Source organism: Pelodiscus sinensis, chromosome 22, assembly GCF_049634645.1.
Source record: "Pelodiscus sinensis isolate JC-2024 chromosome 22, ASM4963464v1, whole genome shotgun sequence".
Taxonomy (NCBI): Eukaryota; Metazoa; Chordata; order Testudines; family Trionychidae; genus Pelodiscus; species Pelodiscus sinensis.
The window spans coordinates 22,854,170-22,876,642 of record NC_134732.1 but is presented as its reverse complement, the minus strand read 5'-3'; the positions used below and the strand labels follow the sequence as shown (position 1 = coordinate 22,876,642).

Genomic DNA, 22,473 nt, shown 5'->3' with positions numbered 1-22,473 from the left:
AGCGGGGCCTCCCTCCCCCTTCTGCCCCGGGAGTCTCGGCCCCTCGGGCCCCACACGGGCTCAGCGGCTCTGTCCCCCCCAGGCTGGAGAAGTTCAGGGGCTCGGCCACATCCCATCCTTAGGTGCTGACACAGCAACAGCTGTTCCCAGGCTTTAGGGCGAGCGCACCACTGAAGCTCATTTTTGAAGCAAATTGTTTATTTTTTACTCCGCTTCCTTTTTGCACAGACTGTTGCAATGTACAATGTGCTACCGCCGCTGTGATCCCCCGGCTATTACACTCCCGCGGCTCTAACTCATTTAAACTCAGATCACTTCCAGGAGCACGTCATCCCCATTCAATACAGAAGAATCAGGGTTCTGAGAGGCTGCAGCACAGATACATGAACTGATTAGGTGACTTGGCCAAGGCCATGGAGAGTTGCTGTGGCAGAGGAAGAAATATACTCCAGGTATCTTCCCAGTTAAGTGTCTTCAACTTGGGCAGTGTTCGAGATGGTTGGTTAGAAAAAAGTTTTTAATACCAACCCCGTAGATAGGTAGAAGGGAAGATTCTTGCATACAACCCCAGCAAACTTTTTTTAAATTCCTGTTGCAGTTGGGCTGATGCTGTTAGGAGCCTTCAGTGTCTGTGTTGTCACTACCAGTGGTGTTTTCCCAATCCACTTCATGGTGTCTTCCCTTCTGCACCCTTCGCAATGCCCTCTTTCTGTAAGTTAGGTTAAACAGGAGAAAAAGAAAATTCCATGATCAACCAACAGCTCAGTTACTGATGTGAACCCAATTAGTACTCGGATAGGACTGCACAGTTGCAGTGACATGGGCAAAAGAACAATTAAGGCCTATTGCCCTTCATTCACCAGGACACAAAGTAATCATCTACTAAAGGTGAGGAAGAAGTCACTATCTGAATCCCACCAAACATCATTGTTAATTTGGGTAACTTTGTCCAAGAATTACCCACAATTGTTATAATTCTGGGTTTCCTCAAGCATCCAATATGGGCTGTGATCAGAAGCACTTGATTGTGTGCAGACGGATGATCAATCTAGAGCTGTAGAGGCATTCCTGGAGTCCTCTAAACACAGCACAGGGGACTGCAAGAATTTCTTAACTTTCAGGGTACGGCTAGAGTAGTGGGTTTTTCCAGGATACTAGAAATATGCCAGAAAAACTCCACCCTGTCCAGGGAATTGTTTGCTCTTCCACTTTTCTGCAGCAGAGCCCTGTATACCTCGTTCTCCAAGGAATAAGGGTTCCAGCGAAAGAGGAGGCTCTCCCCGGGGCCAAATGGCAGAAAAGCCTGTTCCGGAAAAGCAATCAGAAAAAGCCACGCAAAGTGCAGGGAGCAATTTGTGTAGCCTTTTCCAATAAGAGTGTAGTCTAGGCTTTGCCTCACTTCCTTCTGCAATCCGAATGTTACATAAGAGCCCAGCACGCTACCACTTACAAAAGCAATGCTACATGGCTTTAAACACTTCCTGTAATCTGCTGCAGCATTTAGATCTTCAGGATCATTTCTATTTAGTGTGTAAATTAAGGTACACGGCTGGCAAGATGCTTGGCCCCCTTCAGCCAGCAGGAGGCAGAACTGTTCAGCCACTTTGTAATTGTTTTGAAGGGGCTCAGAGCGACTCTGACCATAAGAGGTTGCTCTTTGCTGTCAGCAGTAGCAGGATGGAACCCTCCACTAGTAAAAATCAAACTTACACTTACCGAGTCAGCACTTCCTACAGTATAGTGCCCCCAGGGACTGTGAAGTGCTATTTAAAGAGGGTGGTTTTTTTGGGGGAGCATATTGTGGCCCTGCCACCTGGACCGCCTCTTCCCCATCAGCACCCTGATCCTCATGGTCAGGACCTCCTGTACATACAGCCTGATTGTGTGGCACTGACCCAGTGCATGAGGTCGCAGTGCCACCCAAGTTTGGGCCATGGCCCCAGTGCCCTCCCCCCCAACTTCATGGCCTCTGAGTTCCCGCTCTGTGGAATCAGTAACCAGCAGGAGTCTGACACGCAGACGGAGAGACGGCCCCATTTGTTTCAGTGCCAACGCGCTGGCTGCCATTGCGGCCGGCGTCGGGCACATCCAGGACTAACTGAGTCACTCCGGCTTGAGCTAGAAAAGGAGGCAGTAACAGACTCATCCTCTGGGGGTCAGGCACTGCAGGGCACACAACAGTGGCTAGTAGGGATGTAAGCAACTAGTCTCTTCGCCTCCCTCCCCCCTGCCTCTATCAGAAAGAGAAGAGGAGAGGAGAGGCAGGGAGGAGAGGTTGTTGAGGGGAGCAGGCTTAAAAGCTGGCTCCCCCCTCAGCTGCATAGGAAGGGGCAGTGGCGATGTTCCACCTTTGAAATATACAAGAATCCCCAAAGGGGCTCTTGTACATTTCAAAGTGGAAGCGCGGCATGGAGCCTGGGGCCAGCAGGGGACTCTCCTCGCAGCCTCTCCTAGTGGGGCTCTGGTACACTTCGAAGAGGGAATGCCACGCTGGCCCTTATCAACTGATCGAGCAGCCAACAGAAATCCCATCCACTAGTCCATTAGTTAATGAATTGAAATAACATCCCTAGTGACCAGTGGGCTATGCAAGCATGGCAAGAGCAGACCTCCGATAGTGCTCAAAGCTGTCCTTCATCCGCCGTCGCTCCTTCTCAGCCAGCTCCCCGTTGGTTGGACCCCCCTCCTGGAAAGGAAAAGAAAGGCCAGGCCTCGCTGAAACATGGGCCGGGAGCGTTACTTTCAGCCTTGCTGTACCGCAGGGCCAGGAACTACATGGACAGGCAGGAGTTGGCCCCAGAAGGACAAAGGAAAGGCCTGCGGGACAGGGCAGGGGGGGAGATGGTGGGGAGCTTAGACAGCTGCTGGCGCACATGGCAGGGCACTGCCTGGACCAGTGGTTTCCAGGTGTGCTCAATTCACTTGTTGACAATGAACCTGTACCAACGAACCGACAGAGCGACTTCATGGCCAAACCCAGCCGCTGGCAGCTGTTTGGAAGCACTCAAGTGTTGTGCTGGCAGTTTGATGTTCCCAGGTCCCCGAGGAATATTACAGCCGCATGCGTTCCCTCCTGGCCCTAGTAACCTGCGTGTGGCTGAGTTAGGCTCAGTCCCTGGCTTGCACTTGAAGCGCTCGGACCTCACTTAAGGGCGTCCAATCGATCGACGATCCACCCACGGTGCCTGCTGAACTGCCCTTGTCTCTCCTGAGCAGGCTGGTTCTTCCCAACACCCAGGGTGAGCTGTGCAGGAGCCTGCTCCCTCATCATTTACAGAATTAGCGCTCATGCGACCGAGCCTGCCCCAGGCAACTGTTTGCCTGCAGAGGGGGAGGCCCTAAACATCAGACTCAAGATAACCCACTGAGCATCTCCCACTGCAATTTCCAAAGACAGCAGAGCTGCGGGGGTCACTGAAGGGATGTCCAGTCACCCATTTGTACAGCCAGCCGTTCACACCTTCTTCCCAGCAGCAAGAATGTGAACAGTTCTCGTACACTGGAGATCACTTCATCCCAGGCTATGGCTGCACTGCTCTTCCAGAAAAGGCTGCACGTTACAAACCGCAACTTGCATAGCTTTTTCCAGAAGAGGCTTTTTTTGACAGCCGTCTACACAGGGCCAAATGTCAGAAAAAAACCCTTTTCCGGAACAGCTGTTCCTCGTAAAACGAGGTTTACAGAGACGCCAAAAAAGCACGTCTGCTCTTCCGAAAACAATTTCAGAAGAGTAGACGCGTTGCCTGGACACGACAGTTTTTCCCAGGATCCCAGAGGAATCCTGGGGAAAAACTCAGTAGTGTAGACAATCCCAGACAACACAGGTGCTGAACATGCCCAGCCAACAGATGCTGAATGTTAGGAGCAGGAGGAGACACGAGCAGTGTCTGGGATATAACATTAGGAGAAAATGCAGAAGCAGAGAGATTTTCAAGGGCTGATGGACGAGAAAGGAAACGCTCCCTCGTGCATAGGAAATTGCTTAAACCCCATATGGTTCATTTTAGAAAGTCAGAGGCTCAATATCGTCCCTTACATTTGAGGTGGATTATCCCTGAACTAGACCCAGCCTGTCCACTTCAACAAGGCTCCCGTTGAGTCTAATCTCTTTGGGATAAGCACAGGCTGCATAGGCACGTAGTAAATGCATCTTGCACGGCTGGAGGCCTGATCTGGCGCTATGAACGATCAGTGACCACAGGAGTTTGGGGTGTGCAGGATCAGCCGCTAAATCCAAACGTGCAGGTCAAGTGGATGGAGTGAAACACCAACCAATGTCCCAGAAGTGCCCCGCTGGAGATGGTGCCAGGAGGCTGCCCGGTCTTGTACTCCCATGCCCTGAAAGCAGTACGTTCCAGGCTGATAGAGCAGCAGCGGTAGGGATGTTAAAATGCGTGTAACTGATTAAACCTGTAACTGCTGAAAATGTCAGCAGCCAGCTCCCCAGGAGCCGGTGCACACTGGGAGCCAGCACACGGTGTTAGGCGGCTCCCTGGGAGTAGGTGCACGCAGGGAGACGGCTTTTAAGCTGGCTTCCTGTGCACACTGACTCCTGCCCACGGCCCCTGAAACAAAGGCAGCTCCCCGGTTCCGGACTGGGAGGCCTGTGTAGCTATTTGGGTAACTGATAAGCATGAACCTACCGGTTTCCCATTTAAACAGCTACATTCTTACATCCCTAGGCAGCAGATGTGTTAATTGGCAGACGCCGTTCAGCAAGCAGCAGCTTCCAGAAGAGAAGACAAGGACTCTGGCTCCGTGCTGCAGCGGAAGGCTGAATTTGCTCAGAACGCCCCACAGCCCTCCCTGCGAAAGCAGCAGGCACCTCCGAACAGGGCAAGCCTATTGCAAATCCAAGCGTTCATCGAGGTGAGGGCGGCCCCAAGCAGCGGGGGGTTCGCACAGACACTTACGTTTGAGGACGGCAGGCGCTGGATGTTTTCCAAAGCACTGAACTGCTGGTTCCCACCGTCAGGGTGATCCGCTGCGAGAGAAGGAAAAACCGCCGGTGTGATCCCAGGCTGGTGCTATCACCTGCGTGACGGCCGCACTTGGGACCCCGCTGTCCTAGAAGCAGCCCCGAAGAGCTTTCCATCCAACAGGCAAGGCAGACGGAGGAAGGAGTCTCCCTTTGTACAGATACAGAACAGGGACTCAGACCAACAGATTTGCCTGAGACCCACCCAGGGATTGTGGGGCAGAGGCAGAAATGGATCCCTGATCTCCCAGATCCCTATTCAGGGCCTTCACCACAAGCCCATCCTTCCTCACGTCATTGGTTGGTGCTTTTACACCCTTCGGACAAAGCCTCCCTGCAGACGTTGTGCATTTCGTACCCCGGGTGTCCCGAGGCGCTCTGCTGAGTCAGCCAGCGAGAACACAGGGGCTGATGCAGGTGAGGCGTGTCACTAGCACTTGCTCACACCGACTGTAGGAGATGGCATGTGCAGAGTGCTCGGCGTTTTCAAGCTGCCGTACAGACACTCAGCCAGTCTTCCGACCTCCTTGGGATGTGATCTGCATGACTATCCCCCACTCACAGAGGGATAGGAAAAGGGGGACAGAATTAAAGGGACTTGCCCAAGGCTATATGACATGTCAGTGGCGGAGGTGCTCGATTCCAAGCCACCGCTCAGTCCTCCTAAAGCAAGCTGCCTATTTTACTGGGTGTTGGAATCCTGCTCAGGACAGAGGGGTTTTCCCCTGACTTTGTTTGAAAAAAGAAGATCCTGGAAGCTTTTCTAGCTGGTGTGGTACGAACCCAAGGGACAGCAAAGCAGCCCCTCAGCTTGCTTACTTTAGAGAATCATGTAGAGATCACGTTCCCTAACAGGATCGCCTGTGTCCATGCCAAGTCACATTTAATATCACACTTGAGGGTCACGTTAACAGCCTCCTTTTCTAGCAAGGTTGGCCCTATCTCGCACTGTGCAAGGGCCTTGTGAACAGGACCCTTCACCGACTAACCTGCACTGGTATTCCACGGCGCACCAGGGGCTCAGACTTTTCGTGACCTCCCTTCCCAAACGGGTGAACAAATAGTCATTCCCCTCAGAAGGGTAAAACAGAAAGATTCCCCCCACGCTGGAGGCTCCCTTTTTATAGATGGAGCCTTTTTGGAAGCATAGCTCAGCCCCTCAGCATTGCCTGACAAGTCTCCCTCGGTGCTGAGTCATTTCCACTCGGGACTGCACAAAAGCAGAACCGGGGACGGCCTGTTCATTGGCTAGTTCTGCTTTTGTCAAAGCCCCTCTGAAAATCAGCGAATTCAAGGGGGGAAGTCAACTCAGCAAAGAGCTGGAGAAAGGCGCACAGTCCAGCGACAGGGGAGTCCTGCACCCGGGTTCTCCTCACGGACCTTCCCCGCTACGCAGCAAGAGCCTAGTTAAGTCGCTAAGGCACGTCTACGTTGTTTCGGAATAACGTCGTGCGCGTCTACACAGCAAGCCCGCTATTTCACAGTCAGTCAGTGTGAAAGAACGGGCTTCCTACTCCGAGCTGCGTAACCCTCGCTGTACGAGGAGGGAGGGAAGTGGGGAAGAGAGCTCTATTTCCAAGCGAGTGCTGTGTAGACAGCCCCGAAAGCCGGAATAAGCGATTGCGACGTAAGCGACGCCAATAGCCTCGCTCGAGTTGCGCCGCTTGTTTCGAGTTTGGCTCTGCTCGTAGACGTGCCCGTCGGGTCTGACTGCCACCGGTGCCTTGCGCCCACCATACGTCTGACCTCACGGGGGACAGAATCCTTCCCAGCCTTGAAACGTCAGGCCCCGCACCCCTCTGAGCTCATTGTTCCTGGGGCAGCGCTTCATCGGCAGCCGCTTAACGTCGGGATGCTAGGACCACATGGCACAGCCCAGCCCCCCCTTCCAGCTGGCAGCTACTCGAGCAGCCTCAGAGCTTTCCCCCTCCTTCTGTCCCTGTGCTCTAAGGGCTCAGAGACATCCCTTTCGCTCCGCACTTGCCTGATCAGACTCTCTCCCTCTTAAAATTGGCCGAGACCAAGGCACAGGGAGGCGACTGGGGGGGTTCCAGGCACCTCCGTTTTGGGGGAGCCTCATGGAGACACCTTTGTGGACGGACTTCTACAAAGTGCTGAGCACTTAGCCAGATTCTTCCAGCGCCTCTCCGACGGGGGCCCCCAAAATCATTATTTTTGAGAGGCCAGGCCGCAGAGACTCCCCAAGGCCACACGGACCGAACCCAGGAGCTCCTGATGCCCCCGCCTGCTTTCCCCACCAGCCAGCCTGCCTCCGGATTACTGCTCTACCGCCGCCACGCTGAAGTGAAAACAGAGTCTTACTTGGATCCGCCTGCTGCGTGTCCTCAGCCAGGGTCCCATCTAGGTTCCCATGGAGAGAGAGCTTTGGGACAAAAAGGAACAGGTCTCCTCTAGGGAACTGGCGAGACTCATTTTCCTCCCTTCTCCCTCCGAGAGCCCCAGGATTCCTCAAGTTTCCCCTTCGGCGAGAGTTGCCAAATGTAGCTCTCCCCTTGGTGAGCCGCCTGTAGACACAGATGCTCTATGCACACAGGAGGCCAAACACTGCTCCGCCCCCAGAGGGGAATAATTCTATTGTGTGGACAGCCTCCTTCATCCCGGCAATACCCTCACCCGTTGCTGAACGCGGCTGCCTCCAGCACCCCTTCCCCAGCGGCTGGAGCAGCACGGGGGGGAAGCAGAGGCTGGCTCTCCAGTGGGGTGCACGGGGGACACAAGGAGGCAGGTTGTCAGCGTCTGCGCTGGGGTTTCACTAGGCCACCAGGAAGGAGCTAGGATCTGTACATGACCACACGGGTCCCGGGCCTTAGATCTCCCCTGGAGGGTACAGAGCTGCGATGGTTCCAACCCGTTAAGCCGGCCCTGCCTCCCACCCCATTTCACAACACTAACACCCCCTCACCCGGCTGCTTTCCACAGAGACCCAGGCTGCAGCGGCATAGGGTGGGGCTTGGGAATACTCAGGGCTCCTTTGCATCCAGGCAGAGGGAGGATCCCTTTTTATTCCCGCCTGGCATCTTGCTGGGAGATTCGAAGGACTAGGCAGAACCACCAGCTCCTGCTTCTCGGCAGCTGAAGCCCTCTGGCCGTGCTAGGGACCACGCTGGAAAGCTGCCTCAATGCTTGTCCCTTCTGCTCAGAGTCCGAGGGGCTCCCCACGCCAAGGGGGCTGCCAAACGGGGCCCTTTTATTTGGATCCCGATCAAAGTCATGCTCACAGGGCCCTGCGTCTTGGCCCAGAATCTGAGCTGCTGCCCAGGGGTGCTTGGAGGATGCTCGTGATGGGTGCACACACCCTCTTCCCTGTAAGCTAGGCGCTTGAGCAGCCACCCAGGAGATATTCAGCTGCCCCCCCCCCCCAGCATGTGTTTGTATGGGTGGTGCACACCCACACATGCCTCAGTGCATGTAACAAAATTTATTCCACACACGGATGGAAAAAATTAGAGGGAATATTGCTCCTGATCCCACCTGGCCATGGAGCTGGTCTCCAGCATGAAGCGGAGCAACCTTAGTTCTACTCTAATCCTGGTCTCAGCTCTCAGGGCTGCCTTCACCACGCCCCTCTCCCCCAGACACACACGCTGTTCTGGCAGCGGCCAAGTGGGCAGGACAGACGAGCTGCTAAGGGAGGGTCTGCACCTTCTAGAGGCATCTCAGCACCAGGGGCCTCCTCCGTTGGCTGATTACGTGGCAGTGGGGGGTGGGAGGGGAGTTCCCGGGTGCTGCGCACCACTGGAGCACAAAGAGAACCTGGCTGCAAGTTATCCGCTAAGGAGCCTTTGAGCAGAACTTGGTAGCCCAGAGACCCGCCTGAGGGAGGTCAGAAGAAAGCCACTTTTCTCACCTCGAGGGAGCTTCTGGGCGAGGTGTCATCTAGGTCAGAGGTCTGGAATGGTAAGAAAACAAGCCAGTCAGGGCCGATCTGGAGGGCACGCCAGTGCTCCCTGGAAGCCGGGCACTCGGGCGGCCACCCTGGAGAAATTCAGGTGCCACCCAGCTGATTAGCAGAGCACTCCCAGCATGCCCTTCTACTGGTGGGGCGTGCCCCTCAGTGCACATAACATTTATTCCTCATGCAGACAGGAAAAAAAAGATTTGCGGGAACATTGGAGCATGCCCCACAGGAGAGCGCGGAAGCGACGGCGCACAGAACGAAAGCGATTCAGCAATTCTCGCTGTTGCCTCCCCCTACTGGCCCAGCCGGAAGGCACCCAAGAGACCACGATATTCGGGCGTTTTTCGTTCTGGGCTTCGGAGCAGAGCGCTGGTACATCTTCCACCCCGGCGGCTCAAGCCGCCACCTTCCTGGGCGTCAGTTGCCAGTGACCGGCAAGTTGGCCTCGATGCCCCAGGGCCAGCCCCAAACGCAAACCCGGAAGGGGTGCGTTTGCGCAGGTGGAGACTGTACCCAGGGGGAGCTCTGCAGCGGCCAATCCCAGCATCCCTTGTCTGACTACAGCGGCCGATTGCTGAACGGAGGCTGATCCCAACCACAGACGGTGGCGGTGTCTGAAGCGAGTGAACGCCCACAGCCGGGGCCCACCCGCCTCTTCCCCTACCGGAGGATAGTGCCCACAGGCAGCCGCAGATTCCTGCAGACCTACCAGCGCGGGCTGCTCCTGGTGCAACCTTTTCAGCTTGGCCTCGGTGGCTAGTAACTGGCCTTCCTTCTGGAACAGCTGGAGCTGCATCTCGTCGTACCGCTCCCCCAGCTCCCGGATCTCCTTGCGGTAGGCGTCTTTGGCGACCAGGCTCTTGGAGTATTGCATGTGGAACTGCTCTCGGGTCAGCAGCGCCTGGGGCGGGAAGCGGGAGGGCAAAGCGGTCACCCACAGGGTGTCTGAACCTGCACTGCCCGTTACTTCGGCAGCCGGGCTCCACGCAGGAGACGGTCTCACCTGGTCTCTCTCGGCCGCCACCTCCTCTATCTGCTTCAAGATGGCCTCGATGCGATCCTTGTACATCCGGGAGTCCTTCCGCAGGGCCGTGCACTGCAGCTCCAGCACCTCCTTCTCCTCCACGTGCTGCAAGGAAAGCACAGGAGCACCTGGGGCCAGCTTGGTAGAGAAACCCAGCACCGGCGGCAAAGGGGCTCACTTCGCCCTCACTACAACCCGCGGGTGGTTCAACAATCAGACTGAGGGCGGAGCTGGGCCGGAGCATGGAGACTCTTCTACAGTCGGCCAAGGCCAACAGCACAGAGGAGTCCACACGACTGTTCAGACAGCCAACACTCGGAGCAAGGGTTAGGAAGCTGCTGAAGGGACCCCTCTCACTCTCATGCATCTGAGACATTAACAATACAAGCCCCCGGCTCCAGGACGCCGCAAAGACAACTGAAGGCCAAGCACAAGGGCCAGCTCTAGGGCAGAACACACACTAAAGGGCCTGGAGGGTGAGTCGGAGGCAAGGAGACCTGGTTAAATCCCAGCTCCAGCCCTGGCTTGTCTTCGACAAGTCGCGTGGCCTCTTGGTGCCTCAGTTTCCCGGGGGGGGGGGCGATGCTTACACCTATTGAGAACGTGCACTGAGATTGGCAAGGGGGAAAAGTGCTTTGAAGGCATCATCCACTGTCTGTGTGTCCCTGGCCAGCCTCTCAGTAGTGCCCCATGTTCTTCATTTCTACTTCAACAGCCCGGCGCCACGTTGTCTTGGGTCGGCCTCGTTTCCGCTTCCCCTCCGGGGTCCGGCGCACAGCAATCTGTGTGATGGAGCTTCCATCTTCTGCCTAATCCATCTCCAGCATCTTTTCATAACGATGGCGGCCATGTCGTCTTGTTGGCGCCGCACAAGCAGGTCCTGAGTGGAAATTATTCTTGGCCAAAAAATACGGAGGATCCTCTGAAGACTTCGGGTGTGAAAAGTCGACAAGGTCGTACTCGGTCATCCGCCAGCATTCTGATCCGTTGATAAAACACAGCGCTGATGACACTTCAGCTTGGCATGGATGCTGGGCTGTGCTGACTTCCACGCAGCATTCAGACAAAGACATTTCTGGCTTTACTGAGTCTGCTCTTGCTATCGCTTCTGACGCCTCCGGCTTGGCTGATGTACTACCCAAGGATCTAAAGCTCTCTGATAGGTAGGTCTTGGTCATCGATCTTAACTGATGCTGGTACCTCAATATTTAGGGTCATGACTTGGGTCTTCTGGCTAACTCTCAATCTGACCTGTTTTCCGAAGGTGCAGAGTCGATTGGTCTTCTCTTGCATATGACGGTGCGGAAGAGAGCAGCATGAGGTCATCAGCAAAATCTAGGACCTCTAATGTGGACAAGACAGTCCATCTGATGCCTCTTGGATCATCTTCTGTTGCACGCCGCATAACCCAGTCTATGACTAAGTTAAAGTGCATCGGAGACATGACGCATCCCTGCCTTACTCCAGTCTTAACTTGGAAGCATAGATCCCTGTTCCCCACGCTGCACGCGAAATTGTTATAAAAGCTCTTAATGAGAGATGCTACTTGTGGTATTCCATACGCTCTCAGAACATGCCAAAGGCTTTTTTGAAATCAATCAAGTTGATGGACAGCTGCCTCTCCTATTCAATGCATTGCTCAATGATGTTATGCAGTACAAACATTTGCTCTACACCCTCCCCCTTCCTTTGCGAAAGCCAGCTTGTTCTTTCCTCAGTGTTTTGTCAACAGTGTCTACGATCTGCTGAATAACGATCTTAGCAAGGATCTTGCTTGGCACTGAAAGCAGTGCTGCCACGCCAGTTGTTACAGTCATTGAGTGCTCCCTTCTTGGGTATCTTAATTCTGTTGGTCTATTCCTCTGGCACCTGCTTCCCTTCCCATATTGCTGTAAAGAGCGGTAGGAGAACAGTGGCTGCAAGTTCTGGGTCTACCTCGAACAATTCAGCATTGAGATTGCTGTGAAGTGGAGCGATTCTTTAGGGATCTTACGGACATGCTCCTTTCTCCCATTGTTGGCGGAGCAGTATTTATGTCAAGGTCTGTTTCCATTTCTAGAATATCAGCTGCTTCTTCTGGTGGTGGCCTGTTTAGAACTTCCTGAAAATATTCTGCCCAACGGGCAAGTAGAGTTTGTCCATGACAGGAACACTTGTACTGCCGTGATATTTACTGCAAACAAGCTTGGTGATTTTAAAAACCTTTCCTTGCTCTTCAAGAAGCTGCTTCTTCAGCTTGTGCTGCTAGTTCCTCTATATGAGCTCTTCTTATCAGCTCTTACCAATTTCTTCAGTCCCCGGTCTGCTTCTTTGTATCGCTGCTGGTATCTCTCTCTTTCAGTCTTCCTGATTTAGCATCTGAGTTTCTTCTTTAAGGTACGTCTATTACCTTACATCTATCCATACATTTTTTCTGTTTTTATTTGAAACCTAGACAGTTCTCGCTGCTCCTTAGGTATATTGTAATTTGTTCCCATTTCTTCTTAACTTTTTCTATTCTGTGAGTTTCTGCAAGATCTTTTAGTGCTTGAAACTAGTTTTTTTACCTTAAGGACAAAAGCATTCTAACTTTGGGGTCTTGTAGCTTCTCTATATCAAAGCGTTTCTGCATGGGTATCTTGTGACTAGTGCTTCTTAGCTTAAGTTTTATGAGGGCTGTCACAAGGTGGTGATCACTGCTGACATCAGCCCTGGTTTTCATCTTGACATCTAGTAACGAGCGTCTCCATGTTCCATTGATCATCAGATGGTGGATCTGAAATCTGTAGCGAGCGCCATGTTAACTTGTGAATTTCGCACTGAGGAAAGAGCGTACCTCCGATGACAAGATTATGTAAAGTACAGAGTTCCACTAACTCTCTCCATTCTCGTTCATGGTACCACACCCAATGTGTCCCCATGGTTCTATTATTGTGCGTAATATCCCTCCCAACTTTAGCGTTCAAGTCTCCCATAACTATTAGAAGATCATGACGTAATGCGGTCTTTATTTCAGCTTGAAGCTGTTCATAGAATCTCTCTCTCTTCTTCACTTTCATTTGTTGGGACATAACACTGGATTAATGTAATGTTTACATGTCTACCTTTCATCCTGGCTCTCACCAGTCTGCTGTTGATTGGTTTCCATTCTAGCACACATTTCTCTATTCCTTTCTTCAGGACGATAGCTACTCCCTCCTGGTGTTGGTCATCATCCCTCCCAGAAAAAAGGACTGTTTCACCAGTATTCGTCTTCATTCTTCCTGATGCAATCCATCTACTCTCATGGATACCAAGGATATGTAGTTTGTAACGTCTCACTTCCTTTGGAATCTGCGCAAGCTTACCCGTTTCATACAGGGTACGTACATTCTAGAACCCAATTGTGGTCAATCTTGGAGCTCAGGACGTCCCACCTTCATGTCAGTAGCTTCATTTCTGCTTTCAACACTGGCAGTCACACGAGTCACTCTGGAAGGCCGTCACACAGTGGAGAAGGAATTCTAGGCTGCTGTTTCCATCACAAAAGCTTTTTCTAAGTCAGGGGTTTAGCGCGGAGCCAAAGCCCCAATCCTGGGGGATCGGTGTGCAGGCTTAGCCCGGCTCCTCTCCTTGACCTTTCTGGCTTGGTTGAATGTACCAGGAGCACTAAGTTCCCGCCGGCATAGCTCCTGGGATCGTAAGAACACACAAGCTGCCCTGCCCCAGCAAGGCACATGCACAAGGGGCAGGCTTTGAAGGCAAAGGGGGGGGGGGAATTGTTCTCCTTGGCCTCTGAGGATAGAACAAGAAGCAATGGGCTTAAACTGCAGCCAGGGAGGTTGAGGTTGGACATTAGGAAAACCTCCTTGTCAGGGTGGTTAAACACTTGGATAAATTGCGCAGGGAAGTTGTGAAGTCAGTGGTCCCCAACCTTTTGGAGCTGCTGTGCATGCGCCACGTATCCAGGCGCAGGTCCGCACATTCACCACGCGCCTGGGGCCAGCACTCCCCAGGCACCATGCGTCCGGGCGTGGGGCCGCCCATTCGCCGCACGCCCGGGGGCAGGGCCACCCATTCGCCCGGGGCGGGCGCCGCGCATGCGCTGTGCGCCCAGGGTGGGGCTGGCCCCGAGCGCACATAAATGCCCCGGCGGGCGCCATGGCACCCACAGGCACTGCGTTAGAGACCACTGGTCTAGATGGTGCTTGGTCCTGCCGTGAGGGCGGGGGACTGGACTTGACCAGTCAAGGTCCCTTCCAGTTCTAGGGTTCTGTGATTCTGAGACCTGGGGCTGATGCGAGCACTTTGCAAATCGTACCTGAGCAGTTCTCCCGGTGACTTAGGTAGGTCACAGTTATCGCCATCTTACATGAGGCAGTGGGGCCGGAGCAGAAAGTACCCAGCTCAGATCGTGGTTCCCATTAAACTGCCTCTAGGCTGGATCTGAGCCAGAGGGGCTGAGCTGCAGCTCCATAGGGAAAGTCACTGCATGCATGCCTGCCCCCAGCTGAGTGTGTGCCACCCCCCCGCTCCCTCCCCCAGACTTCGTACTTTGTCCCGGAGGTCCTCGGCTCTCTGCAGCTCCTTGCGCAGGCTGTAGATTGTGTTCACCAGCTCCTGATGCTCCGCCAGCACCCGTCTCCGATCAGCCTCCAGAGTCTGGACGTAGAGGCTGTTCTTGTCCAAGTTCCCTTCTTTGGCGACCTCCAGGGTGAAGGGGATGGGGGTTAGAGGGAGGGGTGGCCCAGCTGGCTGGGAGAGCTGGGCCCCCCCTCGAGCCTGAACAGCACTAGCGGTCAATTCTCACTCCCCTTCCACCAGCCTCCCCTTGACCTCTGGGCTCAGGCCAAGGTGAGCTACGTGTTCACCAGCGCAGCACTCGGCTGCCCTCAGCGGGATGGAGGGGAGTGGCCTGGCATGGCAGAGTCCCAGCAGGGGCTGCTCTGAGCAACACAGGGCACCACGGGCCAGGAGCTGTGCCCGCCCCTTCCACCTCGTTAAGGACGCAGGTGGCTGCGTTCGGTTCCAGTTGCTGCCACGAGTCATGGTCAGAGCTGCTGAGCCACAGGCCTGGCTGTTGTCTGGTGCCCAGTCCTCGCCCTCAGCCCTCAGCCAGCCACCACCCTCCTTGCCCTCAGCCCAGGCACCACCGGCAGCCTTCATACGCCACATGTCACACTGCTACCACTCAGGGTGCACAGGAATCAAACCCACCACCCTGCGCTCCCCAGGCGAGTGCCCTATCCCCTAAGCCACGGCAGAACCCACCCCACAGCCCTATCTTCTGTGGGTCCCTTATCCTGCCTTCCCACAAACGTTCTCTCCTCCCAAGCTCCCCGACCTCACACCACACCCCTCGGGGAAGCTGCATTGGTGAGGCAGGCCCGATACCCCCGCCAGCCCTCCCCACACACCTGGAGCGTGTTCTCCAGCTCTTGGTTCTTGGCCAGCAGCAGCTCCTTCTCCCGCTGGATCTCCCACACCACTTCGTGGCTGGGCCGCTGCTCGATGGCGTGCTTCAGTTTCATGGTGTGCTTCCTCTCCAGTTTGCAGTCATCCTCGGCCTTCATCAGGCTGTGCCTCAGACGGTCGATCTGGGGGTGGGGGTGGGGGGTGCGTTTGGAGCTGGCCAGGCCTCCCCAAGCCTGGCTTGGGGCCCATCCTCCAACAAGAAACACACGGGAACGCAGAGCAGCCTGGAGTCCTCTCTCCGCTCACCCCACATCGCCCCCATCCACGAGACACCCTGCCACAGCAGCGCGATGCCCCCCAGCTGCGGCACCGGGGCTGACCGACTGGCGAGTGGCATCGCCGTGTGTTACCCCAGGCCTGCGGCGCCCCACGGCAAAAATCCCCCTTTACGCACTCAGCCAGCCCAGGGCATTCACCCCGCGGCGCGGAGGGGAGGCCCTATGGGACCGCAGCGTGTGGTCGCCACGGCTCTCGCGCCCCAAGGCTGCCGGGGATTGGAAGAGCAGGGGAGAGACCCACCTCCAGCTGCAGATCCCGGCTCTTCATCAGGGCTGCATTCTTCTCCTCGCTCTGCCTGGCGTAGCTCATAGCCAGCTCGTAGTTCTCGTCCTTGCATTTCCGCAGCTCCTTGCTCAGGTGGTCCCGCTCCTCCTTCATCTTCTGGGCCCTCTCCTGGTGCTTGCGCAGCACGCTGTCCCTCACCCGCATCTCCTTGAGGGCGTCCTCCTTGGCCTGGAGCTGCAGGTGGAGATCTTGGGCCTTCCTCCTCTCCTCCTGTATGATGCTCTGCAGCTTCGTGATCTCGTTCATCAGGAGCTGGCTCAGGCCAGACTCCCCGGCCGAGTCTGCGCAGCAGAGACACAGATGCTGTGAGCCCCGCCCAGCCAGGCCCCGCGCGAGTCCCCCCCCGGCCGAGTCTGCGCAGCAGAGACACGGATGCCGTGAGCCCCGCCCAGCCAGGCCCCGCATGAGTCCCCCCCGCCAACATCCCCAATGGTGCAGTCTAGCCAACAGCTCTCACAGGCCGGTGCTACTGCGGGTTCTCTTCCTGCACACCCCAGGGCCAGCCCGATCACACACGGTGCAGGCACGCTGACGGGCACACAGCTGGAGGGAGCAATGATCCGTCTGCGCCAGTGGCAGGCCATGGATCTACCAGGTGTTCCTGAACAGCCTTGACCATGCTAGGACCCACATTCAGCCAGGGGGCAACACCGGGGCTGAGCCATCCACACGGGGGAACGGGGCTGTTCTCTAGCATCTCCTCTTCCTTCTGCTACCGGGAGCAGCACCGGCGCTCCCCAGAAGGGGGTGGAGATGGAGCGCCCAACACAACGTTGCTTTTTAAAGCTCCAGTCTTCTACCGGCTCCACGTGGATAGGCTCGGGGCCCTGAGCTTCCACAGGGATCCCTGCAAGGGGGAGCTAACTGCAGGATCGGGGCCCTGGCAAAGGTGCTGCACATGGCGGTTTGGCCGACCCTCTCTGAAGAGCTTTGGCACCAACCACTCCCTTGGGCAAGGCCGCACGAGCCAACAGGGATTCAATTCGAACTCAAGGTCTCCGCTAGCTGCAGGAGCGGCATCAAATAAAGAGGCCGTCGCGGGAAGGAAATCAAAGCGTTACCTATAATCATCGAGAAGACCCTGCTGGGCTCCTTGCCGGTTATTCTCTTATATAAATGCGGGTAGTAAAGCTCCAGGCTCTCGAGAAAGGCCTCGAAACCTTTCAGGCCCGTCCTCTGCAGAATATCCAGGAGGACACCTGCAATGTAGAAACAAAAAGGCACTTCCAGGCAGGGCAAGTGCGTCAATTTCTCTGTACGCAAAAGCAGAACGGAGTCTTCCCCGACAAACCCAGCAAGCCTGACCCCGGCTAATCTCTCACTGGCTTTAAGGGGCAATTTAACTGAGCAGTAGCTGCCGGATTTGCCCCTAGGCCCCTGCTCTGACTACCGTGTTGCAAACAGCAGACGCTGCGAGAGAAGCGATCACGTCCATGCCGAGGGCGGAGGAGGAGGAGGAGAAGGCAGGTTTGAATGAACAGCCATGGCACTTCCTAAGCGCTGGGTAATTCTGGTCACACATGCAGAGGAAGGGATGGTTAGGTGGGCCCCAGTTTTGGCACAGCTGTCCTGTTCTGCAAGGGGCAGAGTCCCTTCCAGGAAATGCTGGAGACGACTCTACTCTCTAGGCCAGCAGGACTGGAGGTAGTTCTGCACCTCGCAGGACTGCAGCCTCCATCTCCCACTACAAAGGGGTCACAGGCAGAGCAAGAGACGTGGGGAGTCTGTCCCGAGCCTTTAAAAGGCAGGTGTAGAAAGTCTAATAGGACCAGCGCCGCGGTCGCAGGCAGGTCTCTGAACGACGCAGTGAGAAATACTCCCTGTGACGCTAGAAATCCGAGCAGCAGCTAAGTACTTTCTGATCTCAGTTCCCTGTGATGGCAGAGAACTGGAAAGCGTAACTCACTAACCCAAGGAAAGCGACCAGCCTCGTTTTGTGGCCCACACTGCGGGAAGCTAAATGGTCTGGAGACTAAACTCATTGAGCAGGGCTGCGTCTGTACAGCACCTAGAACAATGAGACCTTGAGCCCGATTCTGGCCCCTGGAGGCTACATCAATATAAGCAACTAACACTGATGCAGCCTGAGAATCCCAAGCCACAGGTTCCGTTCCCACCACTGTCAGTGGCCAGATAGGGTGACCCTGGGTAAGTCCTTTTCTGTGCCTCTGTTTTCCCATCTGTAAAATGGGGGTAGCAATGCTGGCCTCCTTTGTAAAGCAACAAGGGCTACTGATAAAAACTAACGAGCTGGGGGTTAATACTATAAAACAGAACAAGTACTGTTGATTTGTAATTATCTCAGGGACTCCTAGAGAGACAGGCTCATTTCTTTCACATGTTGCCAGAACCCCTTTGAACCCGAGACACAGAAAAGCATGAAATAGTTTATCCTAGATTCAGAGCTTTTCAGGCCAGCAAGGACCCCTGTGATCTCTGCTTTCTTCATTTAACAGCTAAAATTTCTGGCCCTGTCTATAAAAGGACTTTGGGAATTCTGTTCTTGCCTCCTCTGATCTCCATGCTGACAGTCTGAGCACACCTTTAACAGACCTGCTCCCGATAACGCCTTTCAAACTGGAGCAGATCTTAAAAGTAAATAACTAAATACAATCCAATCTTGGCGGAACCCCCGCCACAAGCAGCAGTGCTGAAGAATCCACCACATGCTTAGCTCAGGGAGAAGGAGTTAGTTACCTGTTTATTTGGAAATACAGAAAACAAAAGGCTGGGAAAAGATGCACCTTTGAGAATGTAATTGCAGTATGCAGATTAGTGGCAGCACAACATGGCCTGCAGAAGCAACTGACATGAGCATTTTCATCCAGTGCATCCCACGCGAGCGAGGCCAGCCCACCAGAGCGGAGGGGCAGACGTACCCACCTACTTTCCGCTTCCGGAGGACCAGGTTGGGGTCGTTAAGGACTTGCTCTTCGTCGTCATGGGTAATCACTTTGCACTGGCGGAGATACGGTGTTATTCTGGAGGGGTCTATCACAGAGATCAGCTTCACCCGGAAGTTCTCCAAGTTATTCCAACACATCTCGTCCTCTTCCTGTTCCGACATGGCCGAGAGCAAGAAAACACGGACAGGCCAGGCCTTCGTGTCTGAAAGCCACACCGCAAACGTCAGAGCAGCCCGGATAATGGGTGGCCCAGCACATGAGACTGGGAACGTGCCCATGAACCGAACGAGACGTCCACCCCAGCAGCCTTTAACGCGGTACCTACCAAGGACGGAAGCGCCCCATTGCGCCAGTAGAAGGGGGTCACAGTGCACCTTCTGCACAGAAACGCCAGCTTGCGCTAGCACTGCTGCTGAAGAGGTGATGAAATTCCAGTGAGTCCCCTACACCCGGCTGACCATCGCCCGAGTCATCACAGGAGAGAAGTGAAACCACTTACAACGCACCCTCTCGCTGTAGCGGAGAGGGCTGGAAGCGGAGCCGAGGCTGCGGACACCAGGAACTCGAATTGCATAAGAATTCCCAACAGGCACCAGAGGCCAACCTCCCCCACTATATCACCATGGGTCTCTCCTGCTCAGTACCTCTCGGGATGGGTCCCAAAGCTAACCAATGACCCACGGGTGCAAGAATGCAGCCGAAACACACAGCCTGCAGGAAACCCGGCATCTAAGAAGGTGTCGTGCAGCCCTCGGGCAGCGGGAAGAGACGGATTCAAACGTTCGGGTGAAAGGTTCCGGGAGAAGAACCCCCAATGGTCTTAAATCGCCGTTAATTGTAACCACCAAGAGTGGAGATTTTTACGTGTCTAGAATCCTAGAACGGGAAGAGACCGAGAGTTCAGTCCCCTGCCCCCACAGCAGGGCTGGGCACCGTCTAGACCAGGGGTGGGCAATAATTTTTGATGGGGGGTCACTCCAAGATTTTGGAAAGTGGGCGAGGGCCGCACCCTGCCATGTTATTTTTGGTGGAGACGCGGGGTCTGGGACGGAGGTTGGAGTAAGGGGCTGAGATGCAGGAGGGACACTGGAGTCTGGGAGGGAGTGTGGGTGGAGGAGGTGGTTGTGACCAGGACAGGGGACTGGAGTGCAGGGATTTGGGATGTGACCTAGGGCAGGGGGGGATTGTGATCTGGGAGGGGGTGTGGGTGTAAGAGGGGGACAGAGGGTTTGGGTACATTGAATTGGGGATAGGGAACAGAGAGTTGGGGCAGGAAAGGTGCCAGAAACAGGCTGTGGCCAAGAGACCTATTTGCCAGCTGCCAAACTAGCCTGTCTGCTGAGCTTAAAATGTTTCCCAGCCTGCCTGCTTGCCGGGCCATGTGCTTCATGAATAACTGAGCCCAGGAGAGGGGGCGTGGCTCTTCTTGGCTGCCTGTTATTTTAACAAGCAGCTACCCTTGGCTGGTTTCTGCCAGAAACCAGCCAATGGGAATGTGGCAGGGGGCTCCTAAAACTTCCCCTCTCCCCTCCCAGTTTTAAAACAGAAATAGGCCTGCAGCCATGTTTCTGCCCGGTGCACAGGGCTGTAGGGCAAGCTGGGGAGCCTGCCTGGGGCTCCCCGCTGCCTCCGAGGGCTAGATCCAGCCCGTAGGCCATATTTTGTCCAGGCCTATCTAGATCATCTCTGACTGATGTCTATCCTACCTGCTCTTTGGTTAAAGTTGCCAGGTGTCTGGTATTCACCGGACAGTTGCCTCCTTTCAGTAAAAAAAATTCAGAAAATACCGGACACCTAAGATGTCCAGTATTTTTGGATTTCTCTCCCCGGCCAGGAGGCGAAAGTGCTGGGCACCGGGCAACCCTACAAACACTCAACGCCCGGCCTCCCCCCATTCCCCACCCAACCCCAGCCCTCTCGACCCCAGACCCCATGCGTACCTGGTTCTGCAAAGCTGCCAGCACAAAATGGCTGCCGGCAAAAAGACCAAGGGGAAGCAATGACTCCCCTGGGTCTTAGTGCTCAACCGCTCCCCTGTTCCTATCCCTGCACTCACTCTTAAAGGGGACATGTTTTAATGCTGTTTTATTTTAATTTTTTTAAAATTTTTGCTTAAGTCTTGGAGTCCTTTTTTTTTTTTGCTCAACAACTTTGGTCTTCCCCTTCCCCCCCACCCAACAGAATTTTTTCCTGGTGGGTTTTCTTTTTTTGGGGGGGGGGGGGGGGGGGACAGGGGTGTTCGGTATTTTTGTTTCAACCATCTGGGAACCCTACCAGTGTCGGAGATTCCACATTCTAATTTGCATTTGCAAAGGAGGGCCATGTACAAAGCCCACAATTAAACCTGATCCTGCAACTTTAGCAGAATGTGGCAAATGACGCACTGTGCCGGCCACATGGCACGCGCGACTCGCAAGCTTTGGGAAACCCGAGCAATGCGTGCAGACTCCAGGCACGGTGCCTCAAAACATCGGGGCTGGAGGCAGTGACCCGACAGCATCACGTCCCGGCAGACGGTCTCCTGCGGGCCGCTTTTGTAGGAACTTCTTGAGATACACCATCAGCCACAGCTGCACTTTGAGGTTTTTCCCACAATGCTTCCTCCCCAAAACAATCTCTTTCCCATGCACCCACGAACCAAAACGAAACCAGAGTAGAATTTTCAGCTCAACCAGGCCATATGCTAATTTGAGCAAACCAGGAAGCCATTCAGGGATGGCAGTAGTCAAGATGTAGAAGTCACATTACACAGTTAGATTTGTGTTCTCTGATTAGTGACTCACATTTTGGGCCAGGCTGGGAAACCTCACTCTTCCCCCAGTTAGCGTCAGGTTCTGTCACGTTCTTTTCTCGGTGTCGAGGCCTCTATGACCTGCCGAGGCTTTGTCTGCAGGGAGAAACAGCCGTTTTCTCCTATTCTCACTCCTTGTTTGGCCTGCTTGGGGCCAGATGCTGCACCAAAACGAGTGCCTATGTTCCAAACCAAGCATTGGATTGGGGTGCTTGCATGAGAACAGGGAGTGTAGCAGTAGCCGATAGCTGCCCATGACCCCCGGGGCTACCTGCAAATCCAGAAGGGTTTCGCTATTCGCCGGGGGAATAAGCAGAATCATTCCCGACAGCAGCAGCCCTGCAGAGACCGTGATGTCTGCACCCCCCCCCTCTTATAAACGGCCAAACCCTAGAATCCTTGTTCTGTTCTCGGAAAGGCAAGACGCCCACTGATTTCAATACCTAGCTACTACAGTGCCTGACACTAGGGAAAGCCAATGGGTCTGACTTCAGTAGGGTTTGGCCTGCCTGCCTGACCAATCCCTAACCCTTCTGCTCCCCCAGCAAACAGGCAGCTCTGCCCACTAGCAGAACCAGCCCCGGGTCCCAGCCGGGTGAGAAGTAGAAATGCATTGCTGTCACTGCGCCCTTTCCTTCTAGAGGGACAAAAACTGGCCCCCCCATTTCTACAGATACATCGGGCGCGACACGGACTAACCTGGCTCTGCGCAGCAAGAGTTTCCGCCTCTCACTGGCTCAAAGCAACCATGTTCCTTGGGCCCCTTCTCCCAGCACGTCCATGGGCACAGCAGCCTCCTTACACAGTCCGTCTGCAACACAGATGACTCAAAGTAACAACTAGACAGAAGGAAGGGGA

The 22,473-nt window shown here is 54.8% G+C and overlaps 1 protein-coding gene across 9 annotated transcripts; it reads right to left on the bottom strand.

The window, feature by feature from the left end:
- Window positions 1–45: 45 nt before the first annotated feature.
- CARD9 (caspase recruitment domain family member 9) lies at window positions 46–22,473 on the bottom strand. 9 transcript variants are annotated; one of them, XM_075905582.1, is made up of 15 exons: window positions 22,315–22,472; window positions 21,608–21,711; window positions 19,150–19,236; window positions 18,802–19,026; window positions 16,980–17,117; window positions 15,874–16,199; window positions 15,297–15,476; window positions 14,434–14,586; window positions 9,901–10,026; window positions 9,607–9,798; window positions 8,847–8,888; window positions 7,301–7,361; window positions 4,914–4,984; window positions 2,610–2,686; window positions 47–709 (listed from the first exon to the last, which is right to left on the bottom strand). In XM_075905582.1, the coding sequence occupies exons 4-15, from the start codon at window positions 18,983–18,985 to the stop codon at window positions 613–615; spliced, it is 1,647 nt and encodes a 548-aa protein (XP_075761697.1). In that variant the 5' UTR covers window positions 18,986–19,026; window positions 19,150–19,236; window positions 21,608–21,711; window positions 22,315–22,472; the 3' UTR covers window positions 47–612. The 9 variants fall into 9 exon arrangements, with proteins under 9 accessions (XP_075761691.1, XP_075761694.1, XP_075761692.1 ...); XM_075905576.1 differs by having other exon boundaries at window positions 46–709; window positions 9,607–10,026; XM_075905579.1 differs by having other exon boundaries at window positions 46–709; window positions 9,607–10,026; window positions 19,150–19,233.

Bases quoted from the DNA above. Each gene is read 5' to 3' on its own strand.
- CARD9 (XM_075905580.1), bottom strand. From the start codon at position 18,985: ATGTCGGAACAGGAAGAGGACGAGATGTGTTGGAATAACTTGGAGAAC. The intron at 16,200-16,979 runs GTAACGCTTTGA...TCTGCTGCGCAG, and splicing joins GGTCTTCTCGATGATTATAG to ACTCGGCCGGGGAGTCTGGC. The intron at 4,985-7,300 runs GTAAGACTCTGT...CTTCTCTCGCAG, and splicing joins CACGCAGCAGGCGGATCCAA to CGGATCACCCTGACGGTGGG.